General features: G+C 41.6%; 1 protein-coding gene across 1 annotated transcript in view; it reads right to left on the bottom strand.

Moving 5' to 3' along the window:
• The window catches only part of itga1 (integrin, alpha 1), a 48,066-nt gene that overhangs the window by 12 nt on the left and 33,474 nt on the right, over positions 1-14,580 (bottom strand). Inside the window, exons 12-30 of the mRNA XM_083929638.1 lie at positions 13,938-14,083; positions 13,538-13,681; positions 13,147-13,398; positions 12,810-12,940; positions 12,059-12,237; positions 11,823-11,974; positions 9,096-9,206; positions 6,731-6,807; positions 6,363-6,489; positions 6,079-6,156; positions 5,889-5,965; positions 5,687-5,776; positions 4,860-4,962; positions 4,589-4,705; positions 4,408-4,506; positions 3,771-3,875; positions 3,572-3,667; positions 3,352-3,465; positions 1-2,657 (exon numbers count right to left, since the gene is read on the bottom strand). The exon at positions 1-2,657 is cut by the window's left edge and continues 12 nt beyond it. Coding sequence (XP_083785764.1) covers positions 2,601-2,657; positions 3,352-3,465; positions 3,572-3,667; positions 3,771-3,875; positions 4,408-4,506; positions 4,589-4,705; positions 4,860-4,962; positions 5,687-5,776; positions 5,889-5,965; positions 6,079-6,156; positions 6,363-6,489; positions 6,731-6,807; positions 9,096-9,206; positions 11,823-11,974; positions 12,059-12,237; positions 12,810-12,940; positions 13,147-13,398; positions 13,538-13,681; positions 13,938-14,083 — 2,255 coding nt within the window. The 3' untranslated portion in view covers positions 1-2,600. The remainder of the gene's footprint in view (positions 2,658-3,351; positions 3,466-3,571; positions 3,668-3,770; positions 3,876-4,407; positions 4,507-4,588; positions 4,706-4,859; positions 4,963-5,686; positions 5,777-5,888; positions 5,966-6,078; positions 6,157-6,362; positions 6,490-6,730; positions 6,808-9,095; positions 9,207-11,822; positions 11,975-12,058; positions 12,238-12,809; positions 12,941-13,146; positions 13,399-13,537; positions 13,682-13,937; positions 14,084-14,580) is intronic.

Raw genomic sequence — 14,580 nt, 5'->3', positions numbered from 1 at the left:
ACTGACAAACCAGTGCATTACAATGGAGACTTCACAGCAGTGTCGAAGGCTGGGGTGGAGCTCGCAACTCTCACTTTGTGCTTTTCTCCTTTCAGAAGTTCATAAACGTGTAAGAAGAAGGATCACCTCGAGTGGACAAAGAGAGACTTGTGACTCCACCCTCGTGCATTAGCCTGATGTAGCCATACAACAGTTACACATTCTGTACATACAACTTATTACATGTGCTTCATGTCAACAGTGGAGAGGGAGTATTTCAGTATAAAAGCACTGCCTCCTCCTCTTCTTCTTCTTCTTCTTCTTGCTGTTTTCCCACAGCTTTTATGTGGCAGTGAGGGAAAAGGTTTGGAAAGAGGCAGAAACCCAGTCTCCGCAATTTACAATATAATCTCTTTTTAATACATCGTGTAACTGTGCAACTTCTGGAAACAAAATAGACAGAAAATGTGATAGAATGACTTTGAAAGGTACTGTGTACCGCATATACACATTAGTTTGAGCCTACGTTATGCTAATGCTTTGTATACATGTAGCTTGTCTACACTACAAACCACCTAGCAGGGAATCCCATTTACTGTATGGCGACCGCTGGTGATTGGCAACATATGAGGAGCTCTTTTCCAAAACGCTATAAATGCATTTGAATAGTTTTCAGGAAAATTACATTTTTTACCTAGACCCACACATTTGGTTAATATTCAGTTTATCTTGTCAAAATGGTTTTTATGGCTCAGTCTGAACATGTTGAACGGACAGACCAAACAAAAAACTCTCCCGCTTCAGAGCGCCGCCATGTTGGATCGCATAGAACGCTCACTGGATTCTGATTGGTCGAGAGGACGTATCGCGTTTAGGCTAAACATAGGTTTGGCGCTGGTCGCGGTTTGGAAAGGAACTGCATCTTGAGACCATTTTAAACAAGGAAATATAGCGATTTGGCATGAAACACTGATGAAGCAGTGAACAGGTTCTGTAAACAGCAAAGTGGCTCAAACTCATCTTTTTAAAATTTGGCTTTTATCTCGTTTTGGAAAAGAGCTCTTCAAATATTCTAATTTTACCTCGCATTTTGTGAATTAAAAAAGGTTGAAATTATAATATATTCTACAGTCGTATCTCCCCTCAACAGTCATTCACCAGGTCGTCAGTCAAACGAAACCCAAGTAGTGGATACAAACCCTCATCTTCATGTATATCTTCAGTACAGAACAATTATACTTTCATTTTCTCATCAAAATATAACAATATTTACATATTTGCATCAGCTTTCAAATTGTGAGATTGGCCAGATTATTTCCTTATATGTCAATGTCATCATTCATGATACTTGTAGCACCTGAGCAAAATCCTCTTCTCTGACTGATCACAAAAAAGGATTTATGGATAACGTCTCTTAAATTACACGAACAACAGCAAACACAACTATGTACATTTCTAAAGCTTTACATTTTTGAGCATTTACTTGTATTTACAGTACAATCAAAGTTTGGGATTTTGAAGGCGCAGCTTTCTGTGTCCCTCAGTAACCACGGTGACACTAATTACAAACACTTAAAGAGATATTTTGCTGATTTTATTAGTTTGTATCATGGGAATGTGTTCAGGTAAATGGTGTTTGGTCTGTATCTTGGCGTAAGTCCCCGCGGAACGGAGACACCATTCATCTGAACACATTGCCATGATACAGATCAGCAAAATATCTCTTTAATATTGAAGTTGTGACAAGATTTGTTTGTTTTTTTTGCTTTTAAATTGGTTAACTAAAAGTATCAAATCAAAAAAAAGCATATAGACTTAAAATAAATGCTGTGTCTTTGGCCGACATTTTGAAATGAAGGATGTGCCAGGATATATTGTTAGAATTCAGCAAAAATACCAAACAAAAAAAAAATGCTATCAAATGCTAAAATGTACAGTGTTTCATAAAACTAACGGAGGACATGAGCTTTAAAACAAGAGTCTAAGCTATCAGACAGGCTGCTCCAACACATGTAAAGTTCACATATTTGGAGCTTCATACAGAAAAACCTGAGTACTTGTGTCCTCTAAAGCTGGAGTGCAGCTATTGTAGCTCTTAGTATTCTTTGAACTGCTGTATGTAATACAGATATATGCTACTTTGCCAACAGATGCCTGGTAAGTGATGGTCTCTTCCTCCTCCCTGGCTCTGCTTCGTGAACTGCTTGACCTGACGTGATGCATACTGTGTGTCTGCAAGAAAGAAGCTGATCTAGAACAACTAGTATTTGCAAAAACCTCAAATACAGCGAGTGCCAACGACTTAGTACAATTAAAAGAAAGGGTCTGTTTAAGCACTACCTGTGTGTGAGGCCATCTGAACAGTGACCTTGTGCAAAGCATCAAATGACAAGATTTGGGAAGTATTTGCAAACATTATTTGACCCAGGTCCGCACAGGAAACAGCGAATGGTTACTGTGTTTTCCAGGTCGTGGCACTGAGGTGTCTGTGGGTCTTATGGCGTCTTCTCCGTCTGTTTGTTCGACTGTCTGTTTAAAAGTCTGCCTGTCACATTGGAGCGACCTGATGGCTCTGGAAGCAGTCGATCAAAGAGCTGCTCGCTGCTGGATATCTGCATGCCTCAGTCCATCATGTCCTCCTTTGAGTAGTCCCTGGATTTTCTCTTGAAGAAGCCCGTCTGGAGGAACACAAACTCAGTTACAAAATGACCTACTATAAGTCTACAGGAAAGGAATAGTCCGATATTTTGGGAAATATGCTTATTGCTGTTCTTGTTGAGAGTTAATGGAGGTAAGAAGATGGATTCATGTTTGTCCTTGAAATATGAAGTGAGCTTAGCTTCACATCAGGACTGGAAACAGTTGACACAAATCTATTTAAGCTCAATATCCGCCCCCAAGTCTCTCAAGTGTCCATATTAAAATCATTACAAAAGCATATTCAGAAACACTATATATGTTTTTGTGTGCAGGACTACCAAGTTTTGGCTAGGAGCAATGATAGAAGTCTTTTTATTGCCAATATTTTCAGCACATAACCCCCCGTAAAACACTTGTTACACTTGTCTGGATTAAACTAATGCTTTGTAATGTGTTAATAAAAAAGCGTTAGCGGTGCTCCTAGGTAGGATAGACGGAGTCATGCTAGCTCTTTCCCTCTGCTTCCAGTCTTTATCTTAAGACTGCTTCATATTTAACATACAGACGTAAAAGTGCTGTCGATCTTCTCGTCTATCTGTCGGTAAGAAAGCAAACGACCTTCCCAAAATGTTTAACTGCCCCTTTAAAGTCATGGCATATTTCATATTCAATTGGCAATACACTACAGGGTGTCTGAAGATTTGAAATACTCTGACTCAGGAAATATATTACCTTCCAGAGAACGAAGATGACAAGTGCTAAGATCAGCAGTCCCATCAGGATGCTGAGGATGATGATCCAAATAGGGATTCCTCCTAAGGTCTCCTTCGAAACCTGGATCTTCACCTGCTCGGCACACACACACATACATAGAGTAAATGCACGCATGCAAACACAGACAAACATTCAATGGCAATACAAGCATACAGTACAAAAAATCTATATGACTTACACTTCTTGTCCTGTCACTGCTGCTCAGTTCAAACGGGTCTGTGTTTGTGACCCCCAGCGTGGCATTCACCCACATGTGCAGACTGGTAAACTCCCCCTGGAAGAGAAAGGCTCTTTAAAAGATTGCTTTCCTATATTTCCATCAGTGTGATTGCTGTTAGTGACTCTGCCTCCCAGACTAAACAACAAAGACAGTCTACCTTGATGAACGTAGGTTTCCACACTCTGAACGTAACGTTGACCTGACTGATCGTAGCTTCGGGGATGGAGCAGCTAAATGATGCGCAGTTCAAGTTTACACAGCTCTGTAAGGGAAATCCAACACACATGGTAAGGCAGGAGCACACACACGTAGAGGTGTTTCACAGATATGGCACATAATAATAAATGTAATACTAATATAATATAATACTGTAATAAAAATGTTGCTTATGATGGGACTACGGCTACTGTATGGGCAAAGGTTGTTTATTAGCTTTGGTTTAATCAAGGCACATTTAAAAGTACAGAAAATGATGAGGGACCAGAATTTAACTTAACAATAAGTGCAGTTTCTGTCTAAGTGTGATAAATCTGACATGTACTGACTCATGCACTGGCTTATGTTCACTTTTAAGAGGCACCGTCAGGGAGAAACACAATGTTTCAGTCTGCTAGATTGATTTATAAGCCTGAGGTGATGCTACGCCTGGAAACTAACATCACCAGGATCAGGTAAGTGTTGAGTTTCCATGGTAACTTAGGTCAGGCTTATCTAAACCTCCTGCGTGAAACAGAATTTCCTGAAACTGAGCGTTGTCTCACTGGTGGCTTTGTGAAACACCCATCACCACTCACCAGCAGGAAGACACCGAGAGTTTCTCTCTCTGGATTGGGAAACACAACCGCCGGGTTAATATAACGATAGTTGATCAAGCGCTCTGCGTCACATGTCACCTGGAGAGAAAAGGAGAGACAGATGTGAAGGTGGGTTCATGTGTCTGTTTAGATGCATGTCCACATGCGTGTGTATGCGTACCTGTGGGCTCATGGTGACGTGCGTCAGGTACAGTAAGTCGTTCTTATACGGCGACAGTTGAGGATACATCACTGTGAGGTCAAGAGGAGGAGTCACCGTATCACCTGACTTCTCCACCTGAAGACATGTGAAATGGAGAGTGAAATAGAGGAGACGCCCTACTTTTTACTAATACACTGCACCATATCTGGGTAAACAAACAAACCACATCTACATGCAGCTGAATACTCTACATTTATATTAACACGTCGTTGGATATGATCTCTGTTACCGTGTAGCTGATGTGGACCTCCTCTCCGATCATCCTGGTGTCATTGATTTCCTTGGGATACTCTTCACCCTCTTTTACTACGAGGTGTTCATCCACAGGCCGCCTAAAAGAGACATTTTTAAAAAAGATCATGTTTCCGTGCTCAATCACAGCTTCAGATAGTCTTATATCAGATATCTAATTTAGGTAACATTAAACCAAATGTTTCTCATCGTGAGAAGAGCAAATTTGTGCATAATTTGTTTATTTATTTAATGTTTATTTAATGTGGACATAGCAATTACATTGGTCAAACCAAATGCATTGATTGAGTGTTTTAGCACACATGCTTATTCACAATGCTTGTCCACAGGCGGCTTTTGAAAGGATAAAACAATTAAAATAGAAAGAAAGGAAAGAGAAAAAACAACTAAAAACCATAAACAAACAAACAAAACATAATAATAAATAAATAAATGAAATAAATGAACGTTCCTGAATATTGTTTTACTGCCTTTTCCGTACAGTATCTTAAATACTTGAAGTAAACCAGCCGTTTGGAAGACCTATGAATCCAAACTTAATTTAATGCTTGTGTTATTGAAAATTTAGCATATATACACGTTAAGCACTTTATAAATGATACCAAGTAATGCACTGAGGCGGAGTTAACCGGCGTTCATTTCCCCCCCTATCATCAGTGAAATAATATTCACATTAGAGATTTTTTTGAGCAATCTTTGTTGTTTTCATTGCTGCTGCGTGAGGTTGTGTCGGTCTTGTAAATGTCATTATATTGATATGTCTGTTGTGTGTATTAAATTATTATTAAATATCCAGCTACTCACACTGTGAATATGAGTTGAGCTTCATACTTTACAGGGACGGTGATTTGCACCTTGTTGTCATGCAGCGTCGAAGCGAGCTCTTCACTGTCACTGTGGGAAAATTTAAAACAAACAGAAACAGAATCTTTATTTAGTTGTTGTTTTGTTTTAAAGGCAAACAGCTTCAAACTGGAAATAAAAGATACTGCGTCAAATCTCTCACCTTGTAGCTGTCACATTGATCTGAATTACCTCCTGGATATGTTTCCGATTTACCTCAAATTTGACTTTGAAATTCTCCTGTGGATATTAGATCACATCAAATATTTAATTAGCAGCAGTAAAGCTAAAAATGATAATAAATTGCACAGGTAGTATATAGGCAGGTGCATGTAACGAATGCTCAAACTAACCTCTACATTGTTTCCTAAGAAGGGGTATCCAACGGCACACTCCACCTTTGTGTTATTCAGAGTGCACAACTTCTCCGGCTGATACAACAAAATAAAACAGGCATCATCATCATCATCATCATCATCATCGTCGTCATCACACACACGCACACGCGCACGCACACACACACACACACACACACACACACACACACACACAAACACACACACAAACACATACACACACACACACACACACACACACACATCCATATGAGATGATGCAGACGGAGAAGAAATCTCACCTCTACTTTAACATAGTTGATGTTCTGTGTGAAGCTGAGGATAACTTTAGTGTTGTAAGCGTTGTCTTTGCTGTTTCTAACGTTGATGTTCACGTCAATCCAGTCTTTGTTTGCTTTGATCAACATTCTGGAGAAGTAAATGAAAACCGTCAGCGTGGTCGGCAGTGATGCACACGTCTCCCCACAAGGGTGCAGTCATGTGCTACAAGGGTCTAATAACTATCTTATTAATAACTCTGCTATACTACGATACAATACATAACTACATAACAACAAAAAACAAGGAGTTTCACAATGATAATACCTCTTTCACTGGACACACAGGCATGTTGTTAAAAGAGAGACTTGAATGTGTGTATTCCACTTACCTTTTGACACTAGGCTCTGCTCTGAGAGAGAGGTCAGCAATGCACTTCCCATCACTGCCACAGTCCACGAGGGGAATCTACAAGACAGAGACGTACATTTTCAAGATGTAAAGGAGTGAAACTACTGTATGTGCTGAGTTTGCTACTAAGATCTGATGAGGAAAGTTTGTATGTTCTCACATTAAATCAGACTTTAAGATGCATTTGTACGATAGAGCTTTGATTCTCTGCCTGAACCCAACCTGAACCGACCCGGACCTGGTGGGCTGTAATTTCTTTATTTCCAGTATATCTGTAAAAAATCTTCCCAGTGGACCAGTCCCAGCCTGCTCAGATGGGTACATGAACTGATGAAGCCTCTTGGATGAGAGGTGAAACGTCTTCCTAGACAAATAACCAAGTCCAGTTGTTTTTGACTGAAATTGCTTTGAGGCTTCCCAGTGTTATGTAAGTCGTATGATTTTAATACCCATAAATGTGACATATGAAATTCAATTATGATAAAAGATATTGTGATATTGAGAATTTTCAAACAAGTTTCTCAAACATTTGCATTTCTTAAACTTTTTGGAACAAATTGCTGAGACGTTCAATGATATGACCAAGACTGGAAAATTGTTTCATGATTAAGTATCAGACCCCTGGGAAGCCCTATGTGATAACATTTTGACTTGGTTTCCCTTATGGAGGTCAAGCACACAATATGAAGTGTAAGTAAGTGTAAGGCACTGTCCTGTATATCCCCTACCTCTACGTCATGTGCTTTTGTTGTTTAATGTGTCATTATACTATTCTGCACTTTAACTAGTACATTTAACTTTTCTGTGGAAAAACATCGTCATCTTCACGTCATTAAATCAATTTTGGTGTCAAGATCTGGCTCTGTCAGTGCCCTCCTCTCCTTTGTCTTGTGTATGTTTGTCTCCCTCTGTCTGCGTTTCCCTGCATGTGCCTCCCCCTGTCTGTCTGTAGGTCCGGTAGGCGTTCCCCAAAGCTGCAGCCTGTTTAGCTGATTACACCACCACCTTAAAAGCCTGAGGCTGGCAGGCATGCAGCGCCGGACAGTCGTCGACCCAACCTTGGTAAAACTATTCCCCCCGGACTGGCATCCCCTTTCTCGTAGTGATTTTCACGCTCCCCGTTGTAAGCATACTAATCGTGTTTGTGTTCTGTTTTCTCTCCGTAGTTTCCCGTGTTCCCAGTTTCCCGTCCGTCTCCCGATCTCCCGTCGTCTCCCCGTTCATGTATTTCCGTGGTTGTTTAGTTAGTCTTGTGTTTTGTTATCTGTAGTGTTTTTCCGTTTGTATTATTAAACGTTTAATTTGTATCTTTCTTTTGTCCGTGTCTGCATTGAGTCCACCTTTGTGTTATACCTGTACCGTTCATGACATTTGGAAGATATTCCTAAACTATTAGAACAGCAGTACATCTTCAGAAGCTCCTTTACAAAAATGAGCAGAGGCATGAGAGTCGAAACCGGCTGCTGTTGCGGTGCATTTGTTTATATCACTGAATAAAAGGGTGAACACAGATGACCTTCATTTCCTTTGCCTTTTCCCCCAGAGTGTTTGAGGGTCACAGTCGAATTAGTTTCCATTCTCAACGCTTTCCCACTGGACATTTAAGATCAACAGTATCTGCTCTCCCAAGAAAGGATGCAAGAATATCATATGCGATACAATGTAAAAAAAAAAAAAGAGCATCCGTTTGAAGACTTCCCCTTTCTGTGCGTGTGTCCCGTCTCTTCCTTTCAATAACAATAACAGGAGAAGACCTAATAACGCTTCCTTGCCTGTGGACAGCGTGCATTGCTGCTATGACAGTGTCTGACACCGAGGATGTACCAAGGCACATAAACACATCACATATGGCCCTGTGTTTAAACGTCAGGGAAGGCAGCGTCATTGCTGCTCTGTGTTTCACACACCCAGGCTTTAATTGAAATAGTTTGCTACGTCTTAAAGCTGAATTCTCATGTAATATTTTCCCTCTTTATCTGGACACATCACTCATGGCAACAATTATCTGGAGAACCTCTTGTTAGAACAACTATGCATGTGGGAGTGTGGGAAGACTGTCCTGGCCGTTGGTGTTGAAACACTAATGCAGTCATGAGGAATCACTGAAGGATGGCAGTCAGCTGTTGCAGATGTTAATGTAGTGTTACAGCAGCAAGTTTGGAGCCAGAAGGGAAAGAAACCCCCACTTTTCACTTTATTTTAAAGACAGACAGATGGAGGATGTTTAAGATGAGGTTCAAATCCTTCCTGTCTGTGATTCCTAATCTCCTGCTTGCTGTAATTTGGCAGTTCATACTTAAAGTGCTGAGAGAGAGTCTTACAAGTGATATGAAATATTGTCTTACTGTCTTATTGATGGATCTGGGAAGACTTTCATCCAGGACTGGGCCGGAGTCTTCATCAGCGAGTCCAAACTGCAAAGACACCATGAGAGGGTCTCGGAAATCAAGCCGGGCCTGTTGAGGAAAAGGGGAGCACGAGAGAGGAGCGTCAGGAGAAGGAGGGAGGGGAGCAAAAGTTGGAGGAGGAGAAAAAGGTTGTAAGCAAGAAGGATCCTACACAGCCATGGTCCATCCACACAGGGGTTTTTTACTTATTTGGCTGATTAGCCACAGGACTAGGTGTGCGTATACAAACCATGCCTGATTGACGACTCCCTGACTCTCTTGAGCCTCTTTCTCACATGCACTGCAAACCTGAAATTATCTGGACATTAACCACTGAGGCTATATGTGAGAACGCAAATGTCCCATTCAGTCTGACCGGGCAAATAGAGTTTACCCTTCCAGCTCCCTAGGACAAAGGCCAGGTAATCCCTGAGCGGGCTCATGCGTGTCAGTCCAGTCTATTCTCGGAGATTGAATGGGGCGTCTTGATGACATTTATATCACGCATTGGCAAAGAGCTGCGTGAAAAAAACCTCGAGCGGATGTCTAAGTCCCAATTTACACCAAAATAACAACAACTCAATTTGTGCTGCTCCTCTCCTCCCACCAGTGCACCTTGTGCTCTGCGTTTGGCATCACAATACCTCAAATACAATAAGAGAAAAGCAAATTTCAAGCTCAGAAAAATATCAGTCAGTTTGCGCTTGAGAGTTTACAGTCATGCAAGTGGAAAGGTGAGAATGTACTTAGGCACCACAGTGGTGCTTTCAGCTAAATGCTAACATCAGCATGCTAACATGCCGCAATGACAATTCTAACATCCTAACATGTTCATCAGGTATAATGTTCACAATGGCTACCATTTAAGTTTAGTGTGTTAGCATGCTGACACAGGGTCCTAAGTTCCTTAGCTCCATATCCTCTTAATGTGACACATTAAGGAGACCTATCAAACTGTTTAATGTTCTCAGCAATGTTTTCCCCATAGGACGAATGTTTAATTTATGTTTCCTGGGGTCAATATGTTGGAATCATCCACGTACAGCTTATAGTCTGCTGATGTTCTCCTATACTCCTATACGCCCTCAAATTTGCAGGCAAGACAGATTTATTGAGTGTAGGCCTCGATAACTCCACAGTGGCCAAACAGATTTTTACCATTAAACTGTATTTGAAACATACTGATGACCCCCTCTTAAAAACCACTAAAGATAAAGTCCAGCTGAGGATATTTGGGAATGTCATGAGCTTTGCAGGTATTTGGTCATAAACCAGTTATGGACAAATCGACGTAACAATGGTGCTATATGATTATTACAATTCCTCCTCAAGGGGACATGGCTGTCTATACTGAGTTTAATAGCAATACATGCAATAGTAGAAACATTTCACTCGAAACCGCAAATGTTAACCTCAGGAAAAGACAGAGGATCACCCAAGTCAGTATGCTTCATCCTCTGGGCACCAAGCATGTATGTACAAACTTTCATAGCAATCCATTTAACAGTTGGACCAAAGCGGCTGACCAACACACCAATATTGCCATCCACAATGCCAGAAATAACTGGAAAAACCTGTGTGGCGGTACTGTGTCTTTACACCATTGAAACACGAAGAAACCATTTGAAAGAAGTGCTTCACATTGGAGTAAAGCATGTATTGCAAAGGCACGATAAGGCATGAATATGAGTCTTTCTTGAGTGTAACATGAGAAACATACGCTGCATCTTTAGTCAGGCACATTACAGACTTAGAGCAAGTTACTGTAACATACCGGAGGCACTGCTCCAGCAAACACTGAGGATCGTACATCCTTTTTAAGACATGATTTAATTTGTGATACATCTACGTTTAGTTCATATGGTTGTTCAGATCTGTTCAGATTTAGGTCTGGTCTATCTTGGACTCAGGTGAGACAGGCGTGGTAGAAATGTTCTGACCCTTGAGGACCTCTCTGCGCTGGAGTGTGTGGGAAGTTTCCGCACAAACTGGCACACTAGAACAGAGCAGGTATTCATTGCTAAGCACACACAGCAACAACAGCTGTTTCCACTGATTAGTTCCTCTTTCTCTCGCCTAGAGGCAGCTAATCAGAGGAATCCATTGCTGCTGTGAACGACCGGAATGAGAAACTTTGTACATATGGCTTTAAGTGTCACTATGCTGGAGACCGCTTAGGTTTACAGTAGTTGGTGTCGGTGTAACGTACAACGGTTTTAACTTTGATGAACGACCTGTGATGTGTTTGTTAGACCACTTGTAGGTATATTTCTTGACCTGGAATGTCACTTTGTCACAGTATTCATTTTCACTTTGTTTTTTCCTATTCTCTCTACTTCTCTCCAAGTGCCTTCAGATAATTTATCACTCAGAGCAGCACAGGGCTGGACTGAGCATGCTTTGATCAGGACGGGTCTGTTTCATGTTAGGACCGATGTCTTCCTGCTCTGCATAAGACTTCTCACAGCTTTGTCCTGTCTCCTCTCTGGCTCAAAACACAGTTTACATCTCCAACAAGCCTAGACTATAACTTTCATGAATGAATGTCACAGAATCTTTAATCATCCACTAATCTAATTATTCTGTTTTGATACGGGGTTAAAAAATATAGTTTCGGGTTGATTTCATACAAGTAAGAAGCCATAAGTAGCCCCATGTGTGCATCATAAAGATCAGAGTACTTGCCGACATCATGAAGGTGTCTCTCAAACATTTTCTCTCTCTGTCTTTGATTGTGAAGTTCCTGGTAATCCTACGATCACTTTTATCTTCCGAGTCAATAAACGAAGCCCTGGCTTTTGCACGCAGAGCGTCCAGAGTCAGATTGTAGCGGATCTCTGCAGGACACAACATAAAAGAAAACATGAAACACAACAACTTTGACAGTGAGGAGGCGGATAAGTGAATGCACAGGACCTCACCTGTGTCGACGCCGTTCACGTTTTCCTTGTCAGATTTGATACTGTAGACGAAACACACCTCGGTTGTCACACACACAGATTTGCGCCCACCGTGTTCACACTGGTACTGAGCCTGCTGTAGGTTGATTTTAATGGGGTCAAAAGTCATGTTGGCATGGAGCTCTGCAACATCTCTGGACCTAGTGAAATGAAACAGACATGTTTGACACAGTTTTAGCTGGCATTGCTGAAATATTTGTGTGTGTGTGTGTGCTGAACTAGGTTCATGCATCTACTTTCTCAAAGTGAGGAACATAAACGGATGCATCTTGAGAGTAAAACTTGGCCTTAGCTTTCTCTATCCACCCGTGGAGCTTTTTAAAAGACAGCCAACAGCCCAGGAAGAAAAGCCGCCTCCTGCCAATTCCATTTTAAACTCTAAGCCACTTGGGAGATGAAGTTTTCACACAGTTTAGCTGAGCCTCTGCCAGTAGAAACTGTGGGAGAAGGCCTGGGAAGTTATATCATGGTGTGGGCTGATGTTTCAAAACTTTGAGGGTTGAAGTCCAACAGCCAGGGGTTGTAACAGAGAGATCATTAGGAAGTTGTTGGTCTCAAGCCTACAAGCCCAGTGGGACATGCACAGCTGTCTAAACCCGAGCAAGACAATGCAAAACGGACATGTAAGATGAAGTGTCTGTTGCTGCTGCTAATGATTCAGGAGGAATGTGTAGTTTTAGGAGTGGATGTTTATATGTTAGGATGGGCTTACCAGAATAGTGAAGCCCCTCCCAGACCCCCTATGGTAACATCAGTGATCCCATCTCCGTTTAGATCCATGACTCCATGTATGGACTGACCAAAGAATTTCACTTTTTCACCATCCCCACCTGCAGGGATACGCTACAGAGACACACAGAATCAATTAGAGCACAATAAAGGAAAATCCTGCTTTATTTCAACCTGGCATATTTCCCTCTGAGTGTGATAGAAAGTAGAAGAAGAAGTAGGAGGAGGCCAGTGCCAGTTGAAGCATTTTACTTTAATCTAAATGAAGTACACCCTTTCACTATTAATGGTACAGTGACTTGCACTGTGACTGTTCTCACCTGTACACATTTCTCTTTCAGTGACATCTTATCTCCGTGATAGATGTAGACGGCTCCTCGGTGGTCATTCTCTAAAGGCGCACCGATCGCCACGTCATTAAACCCGTCGAGGTTGAGATCCGATACTGCTGCAATGGCCGTACCAAACCGGGCACCGCATGGTTCATTTTTATTAGTGCAGCTGGCTGAGCGGGCAGTACAACAGGACTGATTGACAGGCTTTAAAATGAACTCCTGCTCAAACTGGTCATCCTGGTAATGGAGAAAAGAAAAAAAAAGTGTGCACAAGGAGAGACAACAATCAGTGGATGCATCATCACAAACTGACACAAGCTTCTTCAATCAAAGACACACAAACTACCTAATTTTCTTTTTAATGAATCTCCTGTACCTGGTTGAGTTTGTAGACGTAGACTTGTCCCTGCTCGTCTCTTTCTGTGCCCATGTACATGGGAGCTCCGACCAAGAGGAGGTCTGTGTAGGAATCTCCATCCACGTCGACAGTCTGCAGGACGCTGCCAAAGTAGGAACCAATCTGCAAAACACAACACGGGACAAAACACAACAGCATTACAGAAAACTCAATGATAATTCGGAAAACAGAGGAGCAAAACAGAAAACACAACAACAACATTTCTATTTTCTATCTCTGTGCTGCTTAACATGACTTTTTCCTCTGGAATTTATACATTTCTTATAATTTTGATGAAAGATCGATAAAAGATGTCTTCTCTGCAAACACACACTGAGGGACGGAGGCTAGCCCAGACACCAAACTGAAACAGGCTCACCTGCTCTCCCTTCAGTATCTGTGAGACGACAATATTCTTCTTTTCATCGAGACGATAGATGACAACCCGGCCTGTGTGGTTGTACCGTGGTGCACCTGTGATGTACAGCACTCCGTCAGGGGTGGACGCTGACTGAACATCATAGCCTGCAGATACATGTGCATAAACAAGTGTACACACTTTATTTAATTCAATGCCTACATACAGAGGCATCCTCGGGAATGCGTTGGTATGCACGTCATGAGAAAAACACACTCTCTTTGAAGGGTATTTTTAAATGCTTCTTCAGCCAGTTGTTTACCTCTCACTGTGTGGAGGAAACTATAAAACACTACTGGAAACTGGCAGGGATACACACACACTCTCTATCAGACAAGCACACACAAAGGCTACGTATGCCATTACTGTCGGTATGAGCATGTGCCAACAGCTGAGTTTACAGTACGCGAGCCTGGACCCACCAGTGCTCTTTGTAATGACATGTTGATTAAATAACTTAATATTGAGATGCTGTGGTTGCTCTATGAGCCATAAAAGGCAGCAGGACGGAGAGAAAAGCATGTGTATATTATTTATGCGACAAAGAGAGGGAGGCATCTGCTGTCGGAGATAGACAAAATTGTATATTTTACTCCTCCATGTA

This window comes from Echiichthys vipera (assembly GCF_963691815.1).
Source record: "Echiichthys vipera genome assembly, chromosome: 16".
Lineage (NCBI taxonomy): Eukaryota > Metazoa > Chordata > Actinopteri > Perciformes > Trachinidae > Echiichthys > Echiichthys vipera.
Note: the sequence above shows the minus strand (reverse complement) of the source record. Positions and strands in the feature narration are given on the sequence as shown.